The sequence below is a fragment of the Amblyraja radiata genome, chromosome 4, assembly GCF_010909765.2.
Source record: "Amblyraja radiata isolate CabotCenter1 chromosome 4, sAmbRad1.1.pri, whole genome shotgun sequence".
Taxonomy (NCBI): domain Eukaryota; kingdom Metazoa; phylum Chordata; class Chondrichthyes; order Rajiformes; family Rajidae; genus Amblyraja; species Amblyraja radiata.
The window spans coordinates 35958637-35981116 of NC_045959.1; the positions used below are offsets into that span (position 1 = coordinate 35958637).

The following is a 22480-nucleotide window of genomic DNA, read 5'->3' on the forward strand; positions in this document are numbered from 1 at the left end:
CAATTTCACAGCTGAAATTGTATTGGATAATAAGATTCACAAGATTACATGCATCATAGAACAAATTTGTATGCGGTTGAGAAGCTAGTAGTTTACCTGGCCATGTTTTGGAAGCCTTTTTTAATGGCAATACCTAATTATAATCCCAACAGCTAGATATCTGCCCAGAAGACTCTGTCCCTGGACTTCTGAGATTAAAATTCCTGCTGAGTATTTCAAGCCACACAAATTTGTGTTTTCCTTCAGTTTGCTTGTCCTCTTATGTGTTATTGAGTACAAGCACCGCTCACGTGGTCAACTTTAATTGGGCAGTTAAAATTGTGTTGGAATTTTTGCACAGTACCAGGCCCCCTTTTTGTAACTATTTATCAAACTTCTCTGTGAATGAAGTGGGTGTGTCAACCACCGAAGAAAACAGCAATATTAAAATATTGCAGCCGCGATTTTATTTGAATGAATTTGTTTGTTAAACGTGGACATCGCCGACAGTTCCCCTGAAAAGAAGAGGATCTTTAGAATCAACCATGTTGGAAGGTTAGGAATCTTAAATGGGCCGGACTAGGTATTAATGGTACATTTCTTTCTTGAAAGATGTTAATGATGTGTTTTTTTCTGATAATGTAGTTTCTTTCCTGATCTCCTTTATTGAGAGGGGGTGCAGGTGTTGGAATCTGGAGCAAACAATGTTTCAATCAATGGTTCTTTATTATCACCTATGCACTGCACAGGGAACCCTAAACCTAACCCAACGCGAGAGCCCAACCGCCTTAACCTAGCATAAGCTCAAACATAGGGTGGACCCTGACTGATTCCTACAAATCTATAGAAGGGCAAGTGTAAAGGTGAGTATATTAGGACGAGGGTGAGATGGTGGGCCAAACCAAAGTGGCAGTACATGGTGAAAAGGAAGCTCCAGAGGGAGATCATTGAACACCGGAGGACATTTTGTCTCACTGTCCAGTAAATGATAACCTAAACTGTCACCATATTTTGGCGCCATTTACAAAAGAAAAAGAAAAGTTCCAAAGTCCGGTCCACATGCTGGATGTATAGGAGTAAAGGAGTATAGGAGTAGAGAGGTCCTTCTGCAGTTGTACAGGGCCCTGGTGAGACCATATCTGGCATATTGTCTGCAGTTTTGGTCTTCAAATTTGAGGAAGGACATTCTTGCTATTGAGGCAGTGCAGCCTAGGTTCACAAGGTTAATCCCCAGGATGGTGAGACTGTCATATGAGGAAAGGTTAGAAAGACTGGACTTATATTCACTGGAATATAGAAGGATGAAAGGGCATCATAGAAATGTATAAAATTATAAAAGGACTGGACAAGCTAGATGCAGGAAATATGTTTCAAATGTTGGGGAAGTCCAGAACCAGGGGCCACGGTCTAAGAATAAAGGGGAGGCCATTTAAAACTGAGATGAGAAAAATCTTTTTGCACCCAGAGAGTTGTGAATTTGTGGAATTCTCTGCCACAGAAGGCAGTAGAGGCCAATTCACTGGATGAATGTAAAAGAGAGTTAGATAGAGCTCTAGGGGCTAGCGGAATCGAGGGATATGGAGAGAAGGCAGGCATGGGTTACTGATTGTGGATGATCAGCCATGATCACAATGAATGGCCAAATGGCCCCCTGCACCTATTTTCTATGTTTCTATGTACTGGCACGCTCCAGTACAAACAAACTGGTGAAAAGATTTCAGCGGGTCCAGCAGCATCAGTGGGGCAAAGAAATGTTGATGTTTTGGCCACCACCCACACACTTCATCCACTGAATCCCCTCCCCCATCTCAATACATCTGCAGATGCTTATTTAAACCAAAGATGGACACAAAATGCTGGAGTAACAGCAGGACAGGCAGCGTCTCTGGAGGGGAAGAATGGGAGACGTTTTGGGTTGAGACTCTTCTTGAGAAGGGTCTCGACCCATAACGTCCCCTATTCCTTCTCTCCATAGATGCTGCCTCACCCGCTGAGTTTATCCGGCATTTTTGTCCACCTTCGATTTTTCTAACATCTGCAGTTCTTTCTTAAAGATTCCAGCGCTTGTAGCCTTTGTATCCACACTGTTCACCCTCCAGCATCTGTGTCCACTTTTGTCCTACCATGCCCCATCTGCCCATCTTCCTGGACCCTTGTCACCTCTCCACTTGTCACCTCTCGGCCCCTGTCTCACACGTCCCCTTCTCCGTATTATACCAAATGTCTTGCCTGTTAATAATCATTGATCGGTTCTGTGAAATGAAAGTGTCAATAACTTTGTGCTGAATAAATGTTTAGCAGAGTAAAAAAAAAAATCAAAACTGCTTGATAAGAATTCAATTTTCATGCCTTGCATTGAACATTTTAACTCTGTGGTATAATCAGACATTTACTAACTTCTGACAAAGGATGTGCTCTTTATTAAGTATATTCTAATTATTGTTAATAATTTCAGTGAAGAATAATTATGATAAATTGCAATCAACAGTGCTCATCCCCAAGAAAGCAAATGTGGAACCGATTATTTTCAGCATTTTCTTCTTTTTGATTATTTAGCAAAACTACGAGAGTCATGCTTTGATCCTGGGAATGTCATGAATAGTACCAGACTGGGAAGTGACTTTAAACTGGGATCGACTGTTACATATTACTGCGATGCTGGCTATGTGCTCCAAGGTTATTCAACTCTTACCTGTATTATGGGAGATGATGGAAGACCTGGATGGAATAGAGCTTTGCCAAGTTGTCATGGTAGGATATATTTGATTAAGCTTTTGTTGTTGAACAACGTTGTGATTAAAGAAACTAATAACAGAAAATGAAAGATGCGTTTGTTCAAAATAAAGTGAAGCATTTTACTATGGCATGAGAATAGAGTTTATTCTATGGCATGAGAATAGAGTTTCATATGATTACAATATTAAACATTGACACAAGATACTTATGGACATTCCTAGTTATTCAAATGGTCTAATGGCGATTCAGAAATATGTTTTGGATGCTCTGGGGAAATCTATGCTGTAAACTTCTGAACTACATAATTATAGGTAGCTGTTGGTAATATTTAATTTGAAACTTCAAATAGCCATTCTATGTATAGGAAACCCTATCAGCAAATATCCTCTTTACTTCTTTTGGTTCAAGTTTGAAAATTGCTTATTTAGATTTTTCAGTCCTAGTGCCAATGCCGAAGTAACGAAATTAATGTAAAACGTACTTCGATGATGCAAAAAAAGACACAGGTACCACGTGGACAGCAATCAGTGGGACTAACTTTAAAAGCCTTAGCTGTTCTAATCACACTAAACTGAATTTATTCATTCACTTCTTTATTCATTCCATGTTCAGAATCAATTTGACTGACTGACAGCTGTTTGGCTAATGCAGATTTGAATGCACTTTGCAATTGATGAAAGCACAAAAGCTGGTACTTTAAAGCGGACCTTGGATTTAGTGGGGATGACCGCTGCTGTTAAAATAGTGAAATGTAGGATGCTTCCGATAAACTTGTGCTAAAAAGCTTTAGATGCAGCACATTCCATATTCTAAAGAAGAAGAATGTTATTCCTGAAAAATAATAGAATGCCCTGATGGAATGATCATAGGATTATATTGGAAAAAAAAAAGCAAAGCATAAAGCTGTGGAATTTGCGGTGAGGAACATATCATTGGGAGATGATCCGTTTTCAGTGACCAATCTCATAGTGGCATCCATCGAAATGATTCACTTGCAAGGAGGATAAGCAGATCTTTGTTCCATTGGAGTTCTACTGGTTGTTCATGTTATCAAATCCAAGCACAAGGAAGGTCAAGGATAATACGAGGAAGGATATCTGAAAGAAAATCTTAAACAATCTGTTTGTCCAATAGATTCCAGACCACCAGCAGTTAATGCCTAAATTTTAGCAAGTAAAATAGATTGGTCAAACAGAAAACAGTGCTAATTTTGATTTACCACAGTTTCAACATTTAAATCTAACTGTAAGAACAACCAATTTATTATAACCTGACACCTATGAATGCCAAACATAGATGCCTCAAAATTCTATTTCATATTATAGCTTTCATTCTGTGTTATGTCAATGAAGAACATTTTATTCCAGAGTGAAATGTGGTAATTACTATTTCTGTATAGCGTGTACAAGGAAAATAGTAGACTGCTATTGATTCACACGTAATGTTCCATCTAAATTCCGCTTCCAGTCAAGTGTAGTTCTATAAATGGGGAGAGCACTGAAGTTTTGAGGGTATTATCTTTGTTGGCATCATTTAGACAAACATGAGGAGAAAACCGCGATGTTATGTACTGAATATAACTGGGTTGACCTACTGGAAGCTGGAGCTACAACCGCTATTCATAATAAAAAAAAACAATCTAACTAGCTCTGCCTTATGGGCCTGTCCCACTTAGGCAATTATTTAGGCAACTACAGGCGACTATGCTGTTGCCACATGGTTGCCGGGGTGTTGCCTGTATGCTCGTGGATTATCTCCTCAGTCGCCCAAAGAGTCGTAGCGTCTTTCTGGTCACCGCTGGATTTTCAACGTTGAATTATTTTTGGCCATAGTGGTGACCGTGGGTTTGACGCCAATGAGCGTAGCTTGACGTAGATGCTGTCGTAGGTTGTCGCCAGGTTAACATAAGTTGTCGCCAGGATGTCGTAGATTGTCGCCAGGTGATGACTTTGGTGTAAATTGTCGCCGGTGCTGACTTTGGTGAAATCCATTGTCGTATTCGCTGGCAGTCGCCTAAAAAATCGCCTAAGTGGGACAGATCCATTAGTCCATTTGTCGGTTTTTCGGCGACCTGCTACAACTATGACAGTTGCCGGCAGTCGCCTAAAAATCGCCTAAGTGGGACAGGCCAATTAGAAATGCAGGAACATAGTGAATAGGATAGGTGGAGATCCTTTGTGCTTGCACCACCTTTCCTGCTTCCTCGCATTAACCTTGTACTCCACTGCCATTAGAACTATCTTCCCTGTATCTGGTCTATCCATCAAGAAGAATGTTATACGTTTCAATGAGGAACCCTCTCATTCCTCTATATGCTAGTGAATAAATACTCAATTATCCCAAAGAATTCTCTTTGTCAGTCATTGGTAATATTTGCTGTGAAACTAATGCTGTGACCAAGGTTCGATTCAGACCTCAGGTGCTGCTTGTGTGGAGTTTGCATGTTCTCTCTGTGACTGTTTGGGTTTAATCCTGGTGCTCCGGTTTCCTTCCACATCTCAAAGACGTGCGGGTTGGTAGGATAAGAGACCCGTGAAAATTGCCCCTTGTGTGTAGCGAGTGGATGAAAATATGGGATAACATAGAATTAGTGTGAATGGGTGATCGATGTCTGCCTGGCCTCTGTGGTCAAAATGCCTGTTTCCATGCTGTATCATCCTAAAAAATTAATAATCTTCAGCAGATGAGTGAGGTCGTATGTAAACACAGACTGAACATCATTTGCTTGGTAATATCCTTGTCAATCTCTAATTATATTGTACCCGTACCAAAGACTAAAAAGTAGGATTTTCATGTGAAATAAACTAGATGTTACATATATAATAGTAAGATTAAACGAGAACTTACCAGTTTGAAGTTTGATCTGTATTTTATGAGGAGTTACGATGAGGGATTACGTGAAGAAGCCCGCCAGGCGCATGCGTGTCATTCTTCAAAGCAGCGGTGTGGAATCACAGATAACTGTAATGACTAAACATAGTAAGATTAGAGAAGAGGTACCAGTTAAGTATATGATCTGGGTGGGAGCGGAGGGCACGTAATCCCTCATCGCAACTCCTCATAAAATATAGATCAAACTTCAAACTGGTAAGTTCTCGTTTAATCTTACTATTTTATTTCGGAGTCACGTGAGTGACTACGTGAAGATGTTAAAGCTCTGTGATTTCATGCCGTGGAACGAGTCCATGCATCACGTCTGCCTTGACTGTTGGGAGGATTGTGTTAACATAATTTGGACATGAATTCGACATTGAAATCATAAAATTTTTAACACAAGTTTATAACCCCTTTATATGGGTTTAAATTAATTTACAGAACTTAAATTGTTTCTGCAAATGTTCCAGGTTTCATTACTGGTTTATTACAAATAATTGGAATGTTTTTCCCCTCCAGACCATCCTGCTGCCTTGAGGATTTGGTCCATTGGTACATCCAACTGTATCGCTGCCGATGTAGCTGCAGCCCTGGTGGAAAGAGATTTTTAAAATTTTAGTATCCACCCCAGCCTGTGTTTAGCAACTGTTTCAGCCGTCTTGAGATGGTCTGGACCGTCACTCTTGGTGTGGTTGCTAGTGGCTGATAAAAAATGTGCCTTTTCATTGCCTCTTAGGATATTCGTTTTCTCCATGTGTAACGACAGATGTTTTATTATACACAGATGGTCATCTGTTGGGTATGACCTAATTGTATATAGAGGCCTGCTGATCCCTTTTTCTGTTCTGCTTACTATCTCATAAATATGAAACGTAATATTTTCCGTTGAGAAAGTCATGTTGTCCAGTCTTGTTTTGCAGTGACTGTATCCTTTGTGCCGTGACCAATACCATTAGCATGACCGTTTTAATGTCAGTCTGTGTAAGGACAGAACTGTTGCTGGAGACCACTCCTGAGCATCTTCAGGTTATACTCACATCCCATATATGGGAGTATCTGGTACTCCTCATAGGCTTTGTACCAGTGGGTCAGTCCCAACAGTGTAATGGTCTGTCCCCTGCCATAGGTAAGTCGATAGGGCACTTCTGGCGCAGTTGATGGCACTGTAACTGAGCCCCTCATCGTAGTGGAGGCCTGCCAGATATTCCAGAACAGATGGGATGTTCATGTCTCTGATTCCATGTTTGATACCACTGGGAACCATGGTTGTGTAGGCCAATCGGGTACTACCAATTCCAGATGCAGAGTCTGTTGTATTTCCTTAATACCCGACTGATGAGGCAGGAAAGGAGGGAATGCGTAAATAAACAATTTCCGCTCCCCTCCAATGCAGCGAAAAATGCATCTGTCGCCGCTGCCCCAGGGTCTGGTTCCTGTGTAACATAACTTGATAACTGGGACCTGGTGTCTGCCACTGAATTTAGTCTTCCTGGTAGATAAGTGGTTGATATCCAAATATCTTTCTGGAGACACCATTGCCAATTTGTATGGCCAGATTGTCACATGATGTCGATTTGTTTCCACCCTGTGGTTAATGTATGCTACCACGGTGGTATTGGTATTGGTGGTTCCGCACCAATTGTACTGGCATCAGTTTGTAGTACCATGGAAAAGGTTATTGACAATGCTTGGATAGGAACAAGGCTAGAGTTATCTATCCACCATTTTAGTTCCATTTTAGCCTGATTGGTAGTTTCACAGATCTGTCAAAGTGACCTGCATAATTTAGAGTGCTTGTTTTTTGCTCTCTGTATGTTTTGGTAATGTAGAGGTCCAAATTGTGTGGCTGGAAAGGCAGCCATTATTATGCCAATTACTTTGGCTACCAATCTGATGGATGGTTTGCTGATGTCAGTGAGGTTTTATAAGCCTCTATTAAATCTGTAGCCTTTCCCTTAGGCAGAGTCACCGACATGTGAACTGAGTCAATGGTGAAACCCCATGTAGTCCATAGTAGTGGAAGACGTTTGTTTAGATTTAACTGGATGAAATGAATCCCAGTTCCCCAAATAACTTTTTATGTGGCTGTTACAGTTTGTTTGGCCAATTCCAAAGTTTTTGCACATAATGAGTATGTCATCTAAATATGCCATGACCATGTGTATACGTTTCCGTAGAAACGCTTGGGCTGGTTTCAATATTTTGTGAACAGCCCGGGCTGATGATAACCCATTTGGCAGTGCTTTATACTGCTAGAGTTGTCCCATCCAGTTGAATTTAAGTAACATCTGTGGTCACCTCGTATAGGCACTGAATAGTAAGCATCTTTAAAACGATGCTGGCCATTGAAGTAACCTTTGGGAATCAATTGTTAAGCAGTAACAAAGGTATCTATTTTGTTAGATCTATGATGATGCGATGACCATCATCTTTTTGTTTATATATCGGACACGAATTTTAATGGTTCGTGTTGAGTTTTCTCAATTACACCTTTTATGTAAAGCCACTTCAGTTCAGCTTGCGCTTTTGATTTCTTTTATCAGAAAGCACGAACATTCGGTTCAGTATATGTTGAACTGGAGGGCTGTATTTGTGTATAAACTCTATTGTATATCCCTGGATACTGCTTAAGATGTAGATATCGGTTGTTATCATGCTCCATGCATTCAGAAGAGAGTGTTATCTCCACCCAATCTCCGTGCCCACTGTTTGTAGGGAACCAGACCCACCTACCTCCATAGTTAGCAGTGGCAGGTTTACCTTTTTGTAGGTTCTTCGCTGTTGTAGCGCTGGGCTCTGGATTTATGGTTGGTTTGCGTTGGAGGTCCCGCATCTTCCGAGAAGGCCGGTCTGGGCCATGGCCTCAAAGACTCATGTTTTTTAGTACCGGTCCTTCGAGCTTTCACCAGTTTTGCTGGTGGGTGCGTGGGGGTGCTAGGTTCCAGTAGGTTCTCTTGTTCCTGCACCCCTTGCACACTTTCTTCTGCGGACCCCTCTTCCAGGTCAGCCCAGAACTGACCCGCAGTTTAAGGGCTCTCTTTAAGGGCTGCACAGTGCTTCTACCTCATCAGAAGGAAGCTTCTGATGAGGTAGAAGCACTGTGCAGCCCTTAAAGAGGTACTGCTGTGGGTTATCATAGGGCCCACAGTGACCCGACTCCATGTCCCGGAGTCTGTCACGTTGGAGCAAAGCTCCATACACCGCTTCTTCCCGCTCCAGCGCTTTCGGGCTCTGGCCGCCGGCGGTGATTCAAAGTCGGACTCATCGGAGTCCACGACCTTGTTTGTTTTGTGTCTAGCCTTTCCGCCCGGCTGCGTGGATCTGGCCGGTGCGGAGGCGACATCGGGCACAGCTGATTCCACTATGGGTGATCCATGTGCCGCTGGCTGCTGCTGGCTGCCCGCTGCTCCACGGTCCTCCTTCTCCAGCTTTGTCCTTACTGTCCTTCCGTGGAGTGGATATGGCCGGTGTGGAGGATATCTAGCACAGCTGATTCCATCTAGCCCACCAGCTTTGTCGCAGCCCGTTGTTTCTGCACCTGCAATCAGCATAGAAATGCAAAAAAGACCGCAGCTCTTACCTGCAGGTCCAAGTTTAAATCGTTGCTACGGGTGAGCGTCATTCTAACCCGTCTGCTGCCGTTAATGACTGGTCAAGTCAACGGCCCCATTTGAATGGTCTCCCGCCCGGCCGTGGTGTTCTGGCCGGCGCGGGACCAAAAGTCGGCACTGCTCTCCTTAACGGGAGATTAACGTGCATTTGGCTGCTGCTGCCGGCTGCCGGCGACTCCACTGTCTTCCCCAGCCAGCTTCACTAGCAGCACTGTGGACACTCCTTTGTCCAGCTTCCCCTCCTGTACAGACCTAGCGCGGGGAAAACATTAGTTTTGCTCCCTCTCACGCCTAGCCCGGTGCGGGAGCGAGTCGGGAGCGAAAGTCGGGTACAGCTATTCCCATTACGGGAGCCGATTCCGGCCGCAGCTGTAGTCCCCTGTTGCGCTTACTCCACCTGGTTTAGCCACGGCAGGAGCGCAATCTCCTTTTGTCCCCTAATATTAAAAAAGGGGACAGAGCACAAATACAACCCACTGTCTTTGTGGGTTGTTGGCTCCCATTTCTTCCACCCGTTTGGGGTGAAGTTTGGCACTCCCTCCCGTTATGGGAGATAGTGGTGCCGACGTCCGTTGCTGGCTGCCTGTTGCTTTTCAGCGGCAGCTCGGCAGCCTCCTGCAATGAAGAAAAAGGTAAGGAAATCTCTTACCTGTGTTGCTGGTTCTCAACCTGCCGTTTCGGGAGGAACGTCCTTCCTCCCGCTGCGATTTCCGCAGCTCCACGGACCCATGTAGCGTCCTCGGGGCTGTTGTCCGAGTTTGTCGGACTGACGGCACCGGAGCTGAAGACGCACGGACTCCCGCTAAGGGAGACTGTCGTGCCATTGGCCGTTGCTGGCTGCCTGCTGCTTGCAGACTCCTCCCCCATCAGCTTTCAACAGCCTTCTGTAGAAAAAAGGTAAGTATGGAACGAAGTTCTCTTACCTTACTGTTGCAGGTTCGAAATCCTGCCGTTCGGGATGAACGTCCTTCCTCCCGACAATGACGAGTTGCAATGCGTGTAGCGCAATGTCACGCATGCGCCTGGCGGGCTTCTTCACGTAGTCACTCACGTGACTCCGAAGTCAAATCATCACCATCATGTATGTTTTCTAATGTTTCAGTGAAAAAACAAACTGTAAAGTTTGTAATAATATAAATTACTATATCTTGTTTACAATGGCCGCTAAATTTAGGATTTGCAGTTAACGGACATCGTGCAGTTCTCATTCAACTACAATTACTTTTGTAAAAACTTGGGGGAAAACATTTTTTTGTCAATATCTTTTGTTTCATCCAGTTTCTAGAAGTAAGAACTGACTGTTTAAATGTTACCTTCCTACTGCTGGTAAACTTCAAGTCTTCTGTTCAGAACCTGAATGCTTTCCCCCTAGTCTTTCCATATTCCCATGGAGTAGATAGGCTGTTCTTTCAGTTTATTCCCCAGCAAACTTGTCAGCTAAAATCACAAGCTATTATCATAAAGTCATAAGTGATAGGAGCAGAATTAGGTCATTCGGCCCATCAAGTCTACTCCGCCATTCAATCATGGCTGACCTATCTCTACCTCCTAACCCCATTCTCCTGCCTTCTCCCCATAACCCCTGACACCTGTACAAATCAAGAATCTATCTATCTCTGCCTTAAATGCCCACTGACTTTGCCTCCACAGCTTGCTGTGGCAAAGAATTCCACAGATTCACCACCCTCTGACTAATGAAATTCGTCCTCATCTCCTTCTTAAAGGAATGTCCTTTAATTCAGAGGCTATGACCTCTAGTCCCACTAAACCTCTCCCACTGTCTGAAGAGTCTAATTTGCAACTGGCATCTTCTTCTTCTTCTTCTTGTAGGATTCCGGCAGTGTAGACGCTGCTAAGCGTATTACTGCCCTCCACAGGTCAAAGTTTGAACTAAATCCTTACATACAGTCCTGTAACTTGCAGGAATTGAAGAACAGCCCTGGATATCAGTTGATGTTTCTCACTGTGTCCAAACAAAGATGAAACAGAAAAAGCCTCAACTCCAAGTCCTGTCAGTCTAACAAACAATACTTCTCTTTCTACCCTGTACTTTTTACATTCTAGGAAAACATGCTTAACTGTCTCATTACTCCCACATTCACACAAGCCAGAAACATGTTTCCCTACAATGCACAAATAGTAATTTAACCCACAGTGTCCCAACCTCAATCTACACAGTTTAACTGAGTCCCTACGGGACAAAGATGTACAGAAACATATTTTCCTAACTTCAGATTGTATAGAAAAGTAGTGTCTACCCCTGACTTCCATTTCCCATCCTCTCTGCCATTCTTTTGTTAAGCCCTCTTTAATTATTTCTCTCAGTTCCACTCTCCCCAATAATACATGGATATCTATTTCTCTTCTTAAACTCTCCTTTGCTATGAGGTCCACCTGCTCATTCCCCCTCACCCCAGCATGCCCGGGAACCCAGCAAAAAGTGATGTTACACGCAAACCCAATTCTAAAAAACACACTCAAGATTTCATTTAGAATGTCAGGACGTGCTTTAGATTTCCCTACTCTTAAAGTTTCAAGAGCAGCTGCAGAATCAGAACAGATAATGACTTCACTAAAACTGGCTTCCTCAATCCACCATAGAGCCCATTGAATTGCCATTAATTCAGTCGTGAGAACAGAGCTTCCATCAGAAATGCGCCGGCCAATCTTCAACCCAAGCTGCTCCACATACACTCCAAACCCAGCTCTCCCACTAACTGGATCTTTAGATCCATCTGTAAAAACAATCAAAGTGCTCTCACTGATTGAATTAAGATATTCCACTATTCTTGGAGTCACCTCGCGCTTATCTTTTTCCTGAAGAAAAGCAAGCTCAATAAACAGTTCAGGAAGAACCCAATAGGGCACAGGTAGCCATATTGTATGCTCTATAATACCCCCTTGTTCCAAACCCAGCTTCTTAGCCCACTGATTTATAATGACAAAAAATGTGTTATATTTGTTACCATCATCTACCTCTTGCAACAAACACCTTGCTGGGAAGGTATCATTACACCCACAAAGTTTAGCCCAGTAATGTAACCCTAGCTTAATGCGCCTTAACCATAAGGGCATTTCTCCCATTTCAACAATCAGGGCAGGGACTGGGGAAGTCCTGAAGGCTCCACAGCAAAGCCTCAAAGCCTTTGCCTGCAACACATCTAGCCTAGCCAGAACAGTTTTAGACGCAGACCCATACACAAAACACCCATAGTCAACAGAAGATCTGATCATGGCCTGATAAATTAGCAGCATTGTCTCCCTGTTGGCCCCCTGCAACTGGCATCTCATGTTAGGCTAACATAAGTAGACTTATTGGGAATTATTCCCATCAGGTACAGTATGATTATGTTATTCAGCTGTTGGCCACAAAGCTACCTCTTCATCCTCTTCAACACATTGAGTCATTAGCTTATCAACACCTCTGCCATCTCACTCTCCTCTCAAGCGACCTATTACAACTGTGTTCACATTCATCTGGCATCAAAATGCAGCTCTTCAATATAATATATTTGGAAATCCTCAGAAAGCCCATGCTCACATTGGGCAATTAAACAGTTAAACTCAAATAAAATGTAAATTAATGGAAAACCAAGAAAAAGGAACCCATTTTCTAAATCATGTATTTCCCTGCGTGAGTATTTTGTTGCGATCATGCAGAATAAATGTACTGAAATGATTTCAGAAAAGAGAGACTTCAGTTACAGTTGATTTAAACTTTAATATCATAGAGAGTCTGGATAAAATAGAAAAAGTGAAACAGTTCACTTTAGCAGAACGGTCATGACCCAGAGCTCCAAGAATGAAAATGATATGCCAGGGAACAAGAAAATAACATGAGGAATCACATTTGTTTTTGCAATCACAGTGAACTGGATTAAAATTTGAAGGGCCAGGGCATTGAGCCTCAGGGGAACCAGAACTTAATGGATTGCTCTGTACAGAACTGGGATGGATCTATCCATACTTTAACCTTTCAATGAAGAGTGATTAATGGGCATGTACAAACCATTCTCATTGTAAAACAAACATTGAAAATTATATATTCGCTTGCATGAGGTGTAAAATATTTTAACTGGTGTTCGGACCCAGATTTACTACAGACATGTTACCTTGGATTCCTTTCCACTGTACCATCACCTTAAATGTCCATGGATAATAATATCATTGTATAATTCTGTTTTTATTTTAAGTTTATTAATAATCATTTAGCTTCTGCTTAACCTTATGTGTTGCCCCTTTTGATCTCATAGAATGGTAAATATATAATTTTCAAACTCTGCATTTTACTTCCTGACTTGCACATTGTGAGAATTATTTTTTCAGCTAGCTTTATGGCATCACTATTACTAGATGCCAAATTAAGCCTAATTAAGCCTGGAGCCTAAGAACAACATGGGGAAATGTGAAATTCCCAAAAGAGAGATTCCCAAATTTTCATACACATCTTTCTTCATGGACTGTGGTGAATGTTTTAATTTCACCGCAGAACCAAATTAACTCCGCTGCATATTCTCCGAAACTGCAGATAAATACCTGCTCCTCTGTCATGTTCTAATAGTGGTATTCATAACATTGATACTGTTGCCAATCATCTCCATAGCTTGTCTTTCCATCATTTTTCAATAACTTAAAGGAATCAAGGTTCCGAACCTTGATGGTTTCGAAGACGGTTGATAAAAATTGCAGCAGGATCTTGATCAATTGTTCAAGTGGGCTGAGTAATGTTTGATTAAATTTAATGCAGAAAAATGTGAGGTGCTGCATTTTGGTAAGTCCAACATGGGCAGGACCTACACACTATTCGGTCTAGTTTATTGTCGCGTGTACTGAGGTACAGTGAAAAGCTTTTTAGGGTTGCGTGCTAACCAGTCAGCGAAAAGACAATACATGATTACAATCGAGCCATTTACAGTGTATAGATACATAAGGGAAAAAAATTTAGTGCAAGATAAAGCAAGCAATGTCTGGTCAAGGATAGTCCAAGGGACACCAAAGAGGTAGATAGTCGTTCAGCACCGCTCTCTGGCTGTGGTAGGATGATTCAGTTGGCTGATAGCTGCAAAACTGTCCCTGAATCTTGTGGTGTGCGTTTTCACACTTCTATACCTTCCACATCAATACCTAGATCCTACTTGTATCTACCCACACCTTTACCTATAGCCGGACCCGCACTTCTACCCGTATACAGTGAAAATATGTTCAGCAATGTAACCACACTGGATGAATAGGTGAAACATATAGCCACCTCATCCATGTGGTATCTGATGCAACTTATGACAGAAATGTGGGCTGGCCATTTGATGCTGTTTTGGAACCATTCCCAGTGAACATTTGGTCCTGACCATTCGAAAAATACTTCTGCATGTTTTACGCAACATTGATGATACAAAATTGTGATTGAAGGTGTGGATGAATATCTTTCCTATCATCTCAAACTGCTTATTATGCAACATTTTATTTTCCAAATCCTTTGAATGTTGCTGCTTTCATTAAAAAACAAAAATGTTTTCTAGTGCCTTCCATAACCTTAAAAGCAATGAATTAGACCGAACCAGCTAATGCCTTCCGAAGTGTACTGTGCAGATAGACAATTGTGCTTCAATAATCTGATGACAACCATATTATTCAACTCTCCTCCTGCCCAAACAGCATACATTCAGCAGCAGAACTGATGACCCTATCAATATTATTTAAATTGATCTACAACTTGGGAGGGAATTGACAACTGATTTCAACAAATTTTAGTTTTTTGTGGGTGTGGTTACTTGAGTTTGATTCTCACCAATTCAACTGAATGTTTGAAGAGGTGACCGAGATGATTGTTATACATTATTTACGTGGAGGATGACAAGGTATTATTATATGGTAGGTAGTCTGGTAAACTTGCCAATTGGATAACATATTGCCTTGACAGTAAGAGACAGAGGGTTGTTTTTCAGAGACAGTTGCAGTGTTTCTACAAATGTTGTCAGCTACAATTGTTCTCATTTAGGCTTCTTGATTCTTAAAGACAATGGTTCAAGGAGAAACCATAGCAGCCCCTGCTCACAGCATTCAAGATTGGTAATAAACTTTGACTTGCCATTATTGTTGAAAACAAATAAAAGTACCATTAGGTATTTACTCCAGGCCAGTCCTGCCATGTCCAATGATATTTAAGTCAGATTGTCTGTCACTTTAGCAAAGTAGTATCACATTGTACCCGCAAAAGCAATTTACACATTCCTTTACACAGAAATAGTGAAAATCACTCAAACATGATTACCAAAATCAAAAGGATGTAAAGTGTAGAGATCATAATCATCCCACCATCTAAATTAATGGAGTGATTGAGCTGGCCAGGCAGCATATCTGGAGAACATGGATAGGTGACATTTAAGGTCGGAATCCATCTTAAGACTACCTTCTTCAGACTACCAGAAGCATTGTCCAATTTTAAATCAGTTTGGCCAAAAATCCAGGTCGAATCAGGTACAAGATTTCAGAACTGACTCAAAATGCTGGAGCAACTCAGCGGGACAGGCAGCATCTCTGGAAAGAAGGAATGGGTGACTTTTCAGGTCGAGACCCTTCTTCAGATTGAGAGTCAGGGGAGAGGGAGACATATATAAAAGGGTAAGGTGTGAAAACGAGTAATCAAAGGGGATGAACTTCAAGGAAAATGTAAAATTTAGCTGAGGAGGTTACAATGAGGCACACATACAGTAAAAATCAGGGCAACAGTGAAACGAGTCAAGAGAACTATGGTGGGGGGTAGGGGGTTGGAGACAGAGGGAAAGCAAGGGTTAATTGAAGTTAGAGAAATCAATATTCATACCACTGGGTTGTAAGTTATCCGTGAAATATGAGGTGCTGCTCCTGCTAGATGAATTTGTTTATCCAATCTACCCATCCTGACTAAAAAGTGAAAATTCAGGTTCAGTATTAAGTTTCTGAAATCTATATATCAGAGAGGAATAATATACTGAACAATAAAAGTGATGCCTTTATTTAGCTTAAGCTGAAATATGTCAATCAATGTTATTTTGAAAAACTTAATTTCTTTGAGGTCATTTGAAGTGATCATACAAAAGGCTGTTGTTACAAAAAGGACAATTATTTCAATTTGCTTAACATAATACCTAAAGGGCCTGTCCCACTTGGGCGTCATTTACACAACATCATTTACACGTCACGACGCGACGCGTGGCGCCCCAGGATTTTGGGATTCACAAAATCTTTGCGCGCCACCTACGTGACACGTAAATGACACCGAAGTGGGACAGGCCCTTAAGAGTACACAAATAGTTTGATATTAAGTGTTGACCAGGATCATGAGAAGCATGTCGAAAGAGCAGCATGCTAGTTAGTTGCCTTCTCTTATGCCCAATTTAATAATACAGGTGCACAACCTTTTATCCGAAATTCCGGAAACCGAAAAGCTCCGAAAACCGGAAATTTTATCCAGGATGTCGTCTGCACACCAAAGCTCGCGTTTGGCGCCAAGCTTGACCCGAAACGACCCAAGGTCAACCCAGGTCTGTTCTACTGTAGCGGCTGCCTCCTCCCCGGAGACCGGGGAGACATTTAAACATCTGTAAATCATTGCTTAAATGTTAGTTAGTTAGTTTGGAGGGCTTTTATGTGAAGGGGGGGGGGGGGTGCGTGTGGAAGGGGGAAACTTTATTTCTTAGTCCCCTACCTGGTTGGAGAGGTGGGGAGGGGGCAATGCCTTACCGGGTCTCAGTGTGGTAAGCTCCGGAACGCTGTGACCGCCGACTCCCAACATCGCGGAGCTGGGGCTGCGGGCGTCCGGCCGCGGGCGGCGCCGGTTGTAGCTCCGACCCCGGCAACTCTACCCCTGGCTGCGCGGCGCTCCAAATCCAGCGCGGCCCGCGGCCGGACACCCGCAGCCCCAGCTCCGCGATGATGGGAGTCGGCGGCCACAGCGCTCCGGAGCTTACCACACGGCGACCCGGTAAGGCATTGCCCGCTCCCCGCTGGTATCCCAATGCTGTGGCCGCCGACTTCCAACATCGCGGAGCTGGGGCTGCGGGCGTCCGGCCATGGGCCGCGCTGGATTTGGAGTGCCGCGCAGCGAGGGGTAGAGTTCGCCGGGGTCGGAGCTCCAACCGGCGCCGCCCGCGGCCGGACGCCCGCAGCTCCAGCTCCGTGATGTTGGGAGTTGGCGGCCACAGCGCTCCGGAGCTTACTGCACGGCGACCCGGTAAGGCATTGCCCACTTCCCGCCTCTCCGACCAGGTAGGGGACTAAGAATTAAAGTTTCCCCCTTCACCTCCCCCCCCCCCCCCCCCCCTTCACCCCCCCCCCCCCCCCCACCCCCCACCCCACACATAAAATCCCTCCAAACTAACTGACTAACATTTAAGCAATGATTTACAATGATTCCCCGGTCTCCGGGGAGGAGGCAGCCGCTCCAGACTTTTCAAGCCGCCTGCGCTACCTACCTAATCTACGCTAAAAATCTTCCATTCCGAAACCCGAAAAATTCCGAAATCCGAGAAGTGTCTGGTCCCAAGGCTTTTGGATAAAAGGTTGTGTACCTGTACTAAACTAAAAAATATCTATTATTTGCAACATAGTGACATTGCTCATAGGGCAAGTGCTTTTGTAGTGTTTGCATGTTCTCCATCTTTAATCCAGAACCTCTAGATTCCTCCCACATCTCAAAGATGTGTGGTTAATTGGCCACTGTAAGTTACTCCTGTTAAATAATAGAATCAAGGGAAGCTAATGGAAATGTGGGGATAAATGTATGAGATTTGCATGACATCAGTATAAATGGCTGTTTCTTAGTCAGTCCAGACTTGGTAGACTGAAGGTCTGTTTCCATGCTATATGGAATATGATTATGAATGAAAAAGTAATAAATGAACTTAAAGATATACAATATAAACAATTATTTTTAATAGATGCAAATTTGTATAAAGAGGTAAATACCTTAAAATGGATCATCTTCTAGTAGTCTGCCTTGTGGCTTCAGCTGTGTATAAAGAAAACATGTAACCTCATAAATATTTGCCGGTTACATTTAACATCATGTGAAATATTCTACTAAATAACGCTTCCTTTCATCTCTCTGCAGCTGATTATGTAGATAATTACAGAATAAAGCCTGAAAAGCACAAAGAATTAACTAAACATGTTTACACGCAATGGGGTTGATAAATTACTGTTAAACTCTCTCTCGGTATACCATTGTGAAGCCTGGAAACAGAGGTCTTAATATTGAATATTAATTTCCCATCTGCTGTTTATTTTAGATGTCATTCCATTTAAAATGGATGTGTTTCTACTGGTTTTTTAAATAGTGGAAAGAGTAATATGATATGAATGAGTAAAGCATTTGTACCACAGCGTTGCTCACTATTGCTTGCAGGTTATGTTGCTGGGTGTAAGTGCATGTCTCTTTGTAGTTTTAAGAAGGAACTGCAGATGCTGGAAAAATCGAAGGTAGATAAAAATGCTGAGAAACTCAGCGGGTGAGGCAGAATCTATGGAGCGAAGGAATATGTGACGTTTCGGGTCGAGACCCTTTCCTCACCCGCTGAGTTTCTCCAGCATTTTTATCTACCTGTCTCTTTTTATCTGCTATCTTTGTCACTTTTTGCTCAACTGTGTAAGCTTATCTCTTGCAATAATATGGTATACCAGGAATATATTGTAGTTGTAGCATACAGTTGTAGCATACAGTCTATGATATCATATTGTTTTCTCGGACTCCAATGTTGGAGATTTTTGGTTTGCCAGCAATGTACTTCTTATATGTGCACCTTAAGCAATGCACATACTTGACTTATTTTGTGCCCCCTATTCCTGGTGGGGGCACTATCATCAACCCAGATTGCAATGCATTTCCAAAAACCTTCCCCCAAATAACTGATCCACAGGCTTTTCCATTCTGACCACTTGTCCTGCAATCTGCAGCATCCCTTTGCCTGAATCTTGCCATGCCCACTGTTAGCTTGCCGATTATCTACCGATTACCAATCTAATCCATTCACCAGTCTGTCACCCTATTCCCAGCTTGACCTTCTATCCTGATACCTGTCTCTATATTGACTCTGCACCAAATCTTTCTCGGCTGCAATCTGTCTAAGTATTTACCTAATTTTCTTCATGTGAGCCGCAACATCACACGCCTGATTGAATTTTCCAGTGATGACCTCTCCATCCAAATAATAGTTACTCGCAGGGCAAAAGCTGTCAAGCAACCCTAAGCAAATGCTGTTTACTTTCTCGACATTTCTTCATGAAGGTGGAATTTACTTCCAAGAGTCCTCACCTCTGTCATGCTCTATAGGTCATTGGATCCAAGGAAGCAAATTACTTTGCAACAAACAAACCCATAATAATTTATGTAAAAAGTGATTCAGATTATATGATCTTTGCAAAACCAGAATTGTTGACTTTTGAATCCAGCTTTACACATGAAATTCTAAACGGGACCACACCAATACCGTACTTATGCTGGGACCCTGACCCCTATTTGCAATAACTGCATTTAACAGCTTTCTGTAGTATTTTTAACATAATGCATGGCTCCACGAGTCCGTACAGTTTTAATTCAAGGAAAACAGCTGGTGATGCTGGCAAAACAAAAACGATCCAATTTAAGAAGAGGTTAAAAGGAAGAAAGGTGCAGAATTGGAACATTTTTTAAAGCAGTTCTGATCAGTGATCCTTGTGTATAATCAACGCAGTAATAATGAGTAGACATCTTGAGTTGGGTGTAAAGAAGGGCCAGAATGAATTATGCTATGGATTTGGAAATCATTGTTCAGGTAGGCTGAGGTGAGAAAATAAATTTAAAAATGTATAATATAAAGCCACAGAAGATACTAAGAAGCTGCTTAATGGTGAGCTGATGGGATAGAATGGGTGCAGCAGGAGTTTCCATATGATGGAACTGTTGAAGGCTGAAGAAAGAGGTCCATACAAGTACAGAGTATGCACTGTCAGATCTTACGGCCTCATATTCTTGTATTTAATTAAATTTGTCAAGAAGTTGTTTGTTTTGTTCATAATAGACAGTCAATTTAAAATCCTTCAGAAGACCTTATATATATTCTTGGTTGGAATAAATAAAATGCTGGAATGCCTTAGGACTGTTAAAATGAATGTGAATGAGTTGGGGTGCAGGTTTTAGGACGAGTTAACTTAATTCAGTAAAACTAGGTCACTTAAATCAATAATGCAAAATTGACATATTGATTTCAATCAACCTGTTGAATTTTCTGGCTAGTTTAGAAAGGGCAAAATCAACATTTTCAAGTTTCAGATTCCAGATTTGTACAAATACTACGAATAGCAAGGGTAAATAGAATAAATAATACGGAAAGATGCAAGGTGATTCAAGTGTGCACTAAATAGTTGTGTGTATATTTCTACACATATTTGGTTTTCTTTGCACAATTTTAAACAATTATTAGACAAAGATCTGCATGATATTTCAAATTGCTTTTTTGGAAAATATCTGTTGAATACAATTTAGAGCTGCATACTTGGAATTGGATTGTAGTATATAACTATAACTTAGATCTTGGCAGGATTGCATTGGACATTGTTGTACATATTTGAGTATATTAATTAGATCTTAAGTAATGATCCATTGAGCCATTGATGATTCATGGTATACTCAATGGATTAATGTCCGAAAGGAATTATTTTCTTTAGCTTCTTTTTATTGTTTCTATTTCCTCAAGCTTTGGTTTCCTCAAGCTTTATTAACTTCTAGACTGTGGGACCCGTTGGGGGGGGGGGGGACTTTCTGGAGAGCACGTTGGTTTCCAGAAGGATAGTATGGACATTGTGGGCTAAATGGATTCTTGAGGTGGCAGCTCAGTCACTCAAGCCTGATGTGCTGGCAGCTCATTCACGGCTGGTGGGCTAGCTGTTGACTTGCGGCTATTCCTTGAAATTCCATTTCAAGCAGAGTGCAAGGCAACCAAATTCAAATGCAGTTTCCTACCACTTCAAGCAGGGTGCAAGGTCACCAAATTCGTGCAGTTTCTTACCACTTCAAGCAGGGTGCAAGGCCACCAAATTCATGCAGTTTCCTACCACTTCAAGCAGGGTGCAAGGCCACCAAATTCAAGTGCAGTTTCATGCCACTTCAAGCAGGGTGCAAGGCTACCAAATGCTAGTACAGTTTCATGCCATTTCAAGCAGGGTGCAAGGCCACCAAATTCAAATGCAGTGTCATACCATTTCATGCAGGGTGCCAGGCCACCACATTCAAATGCAGTTTCATACCATTTCAAGCAGGGTGAAACCACCATAGAACCACTATAAAACCGCACAAAACACCACATAAACACCACACACAGTTCAGTAGACATTCAGTGTGCTCAGTTGATTCACAGCTCAGACAGAGTCGTGACCTCTCCCTCCCCCATCTTGCAGAGACTGAGCCACACCCACACTTCCGGGTTTTATAATCCCCCTCCAACCGGAAGGGGCGTGATCTTCATGGCGTGATTGACATCAGAGATATTCTCATCATTTTTTAAACACTAATAACACTTTTATTTTTCATTGATGGGAAGAATCCTCTGCCCCTGATAAGTGGCGGGGGACTGAGTAAGATGGGAAAAATCACAGCCATAAGTGATAGCGTTTTATCTAAAATCAATATACAGTGCAAACAGCAAGTTGTTAAGTATCCAGTAACAACCATTTTTGCAGTGCAGCATTTCAAAGCAGTTACCACCACCAACAAAAACAACAATTTTTGCAGAGCACCATTTCAAAGCAGTTACCACCACCAGCAACAGCCATTTTTGTAGTGCACCATTTCGAAGCAGTTACAACCACCAACAACAGCCATTTTTGCAGTGCAGCATTTCAAAGCAGTTACCACCACCAACAACAACCATTTTTTGCAGTGCATCCTTTCAAAGCAGTTACCACCACCAACAGCAACCATTTTTTGCAATGCAGCCTTTCAAAGCAGTTACCACCACCAACAACAACAACCATTTTTGCAGTGCAGCATTTCAAAGCAGTTACCACCAACAACAACATCCATTTTTGCAGTGCAGCATTTCAAATCAACCACATTTTCATTTTCAAACAACATTAAGGTCACTCACAGTTGAGTAGACATGTGTGTTATTCACAGCTCAGACACGTGACCCTCTCGCTTCCTCCATCTTGCAGAGACTGAGTGAGACACAGCACTTCCGGGTTTTATTGTCCCTCCACCCTCCCACCAGCAGGGGCAGCAGAGAGAATCTCTACATTTTTTAAACATTAATAATTCTTTGATTTTTCAT

The 22480-nt window shown here is 42.3% G+C and overlaps 1 protein-coding gene across 1 annotated transcript in view; it reads left to right on the plus strand.

Annotated features, from left to right (window-relative positions):
• csmd3 (CUB and Sushi multiple domains 3) overlaps positions 1 to 22480 on the plus strand; it is a 751933-nt gene that overhangs the window by 460134 nt on the left and 269319 nt on the right. Inside the window, 1 exon segment of the mRNA XM_033020379.1 lies at positions 2536 to 2730. Coding sequence (XP_032876270.1) covers positions 2536 to 2730 — 195 coding nt within the window.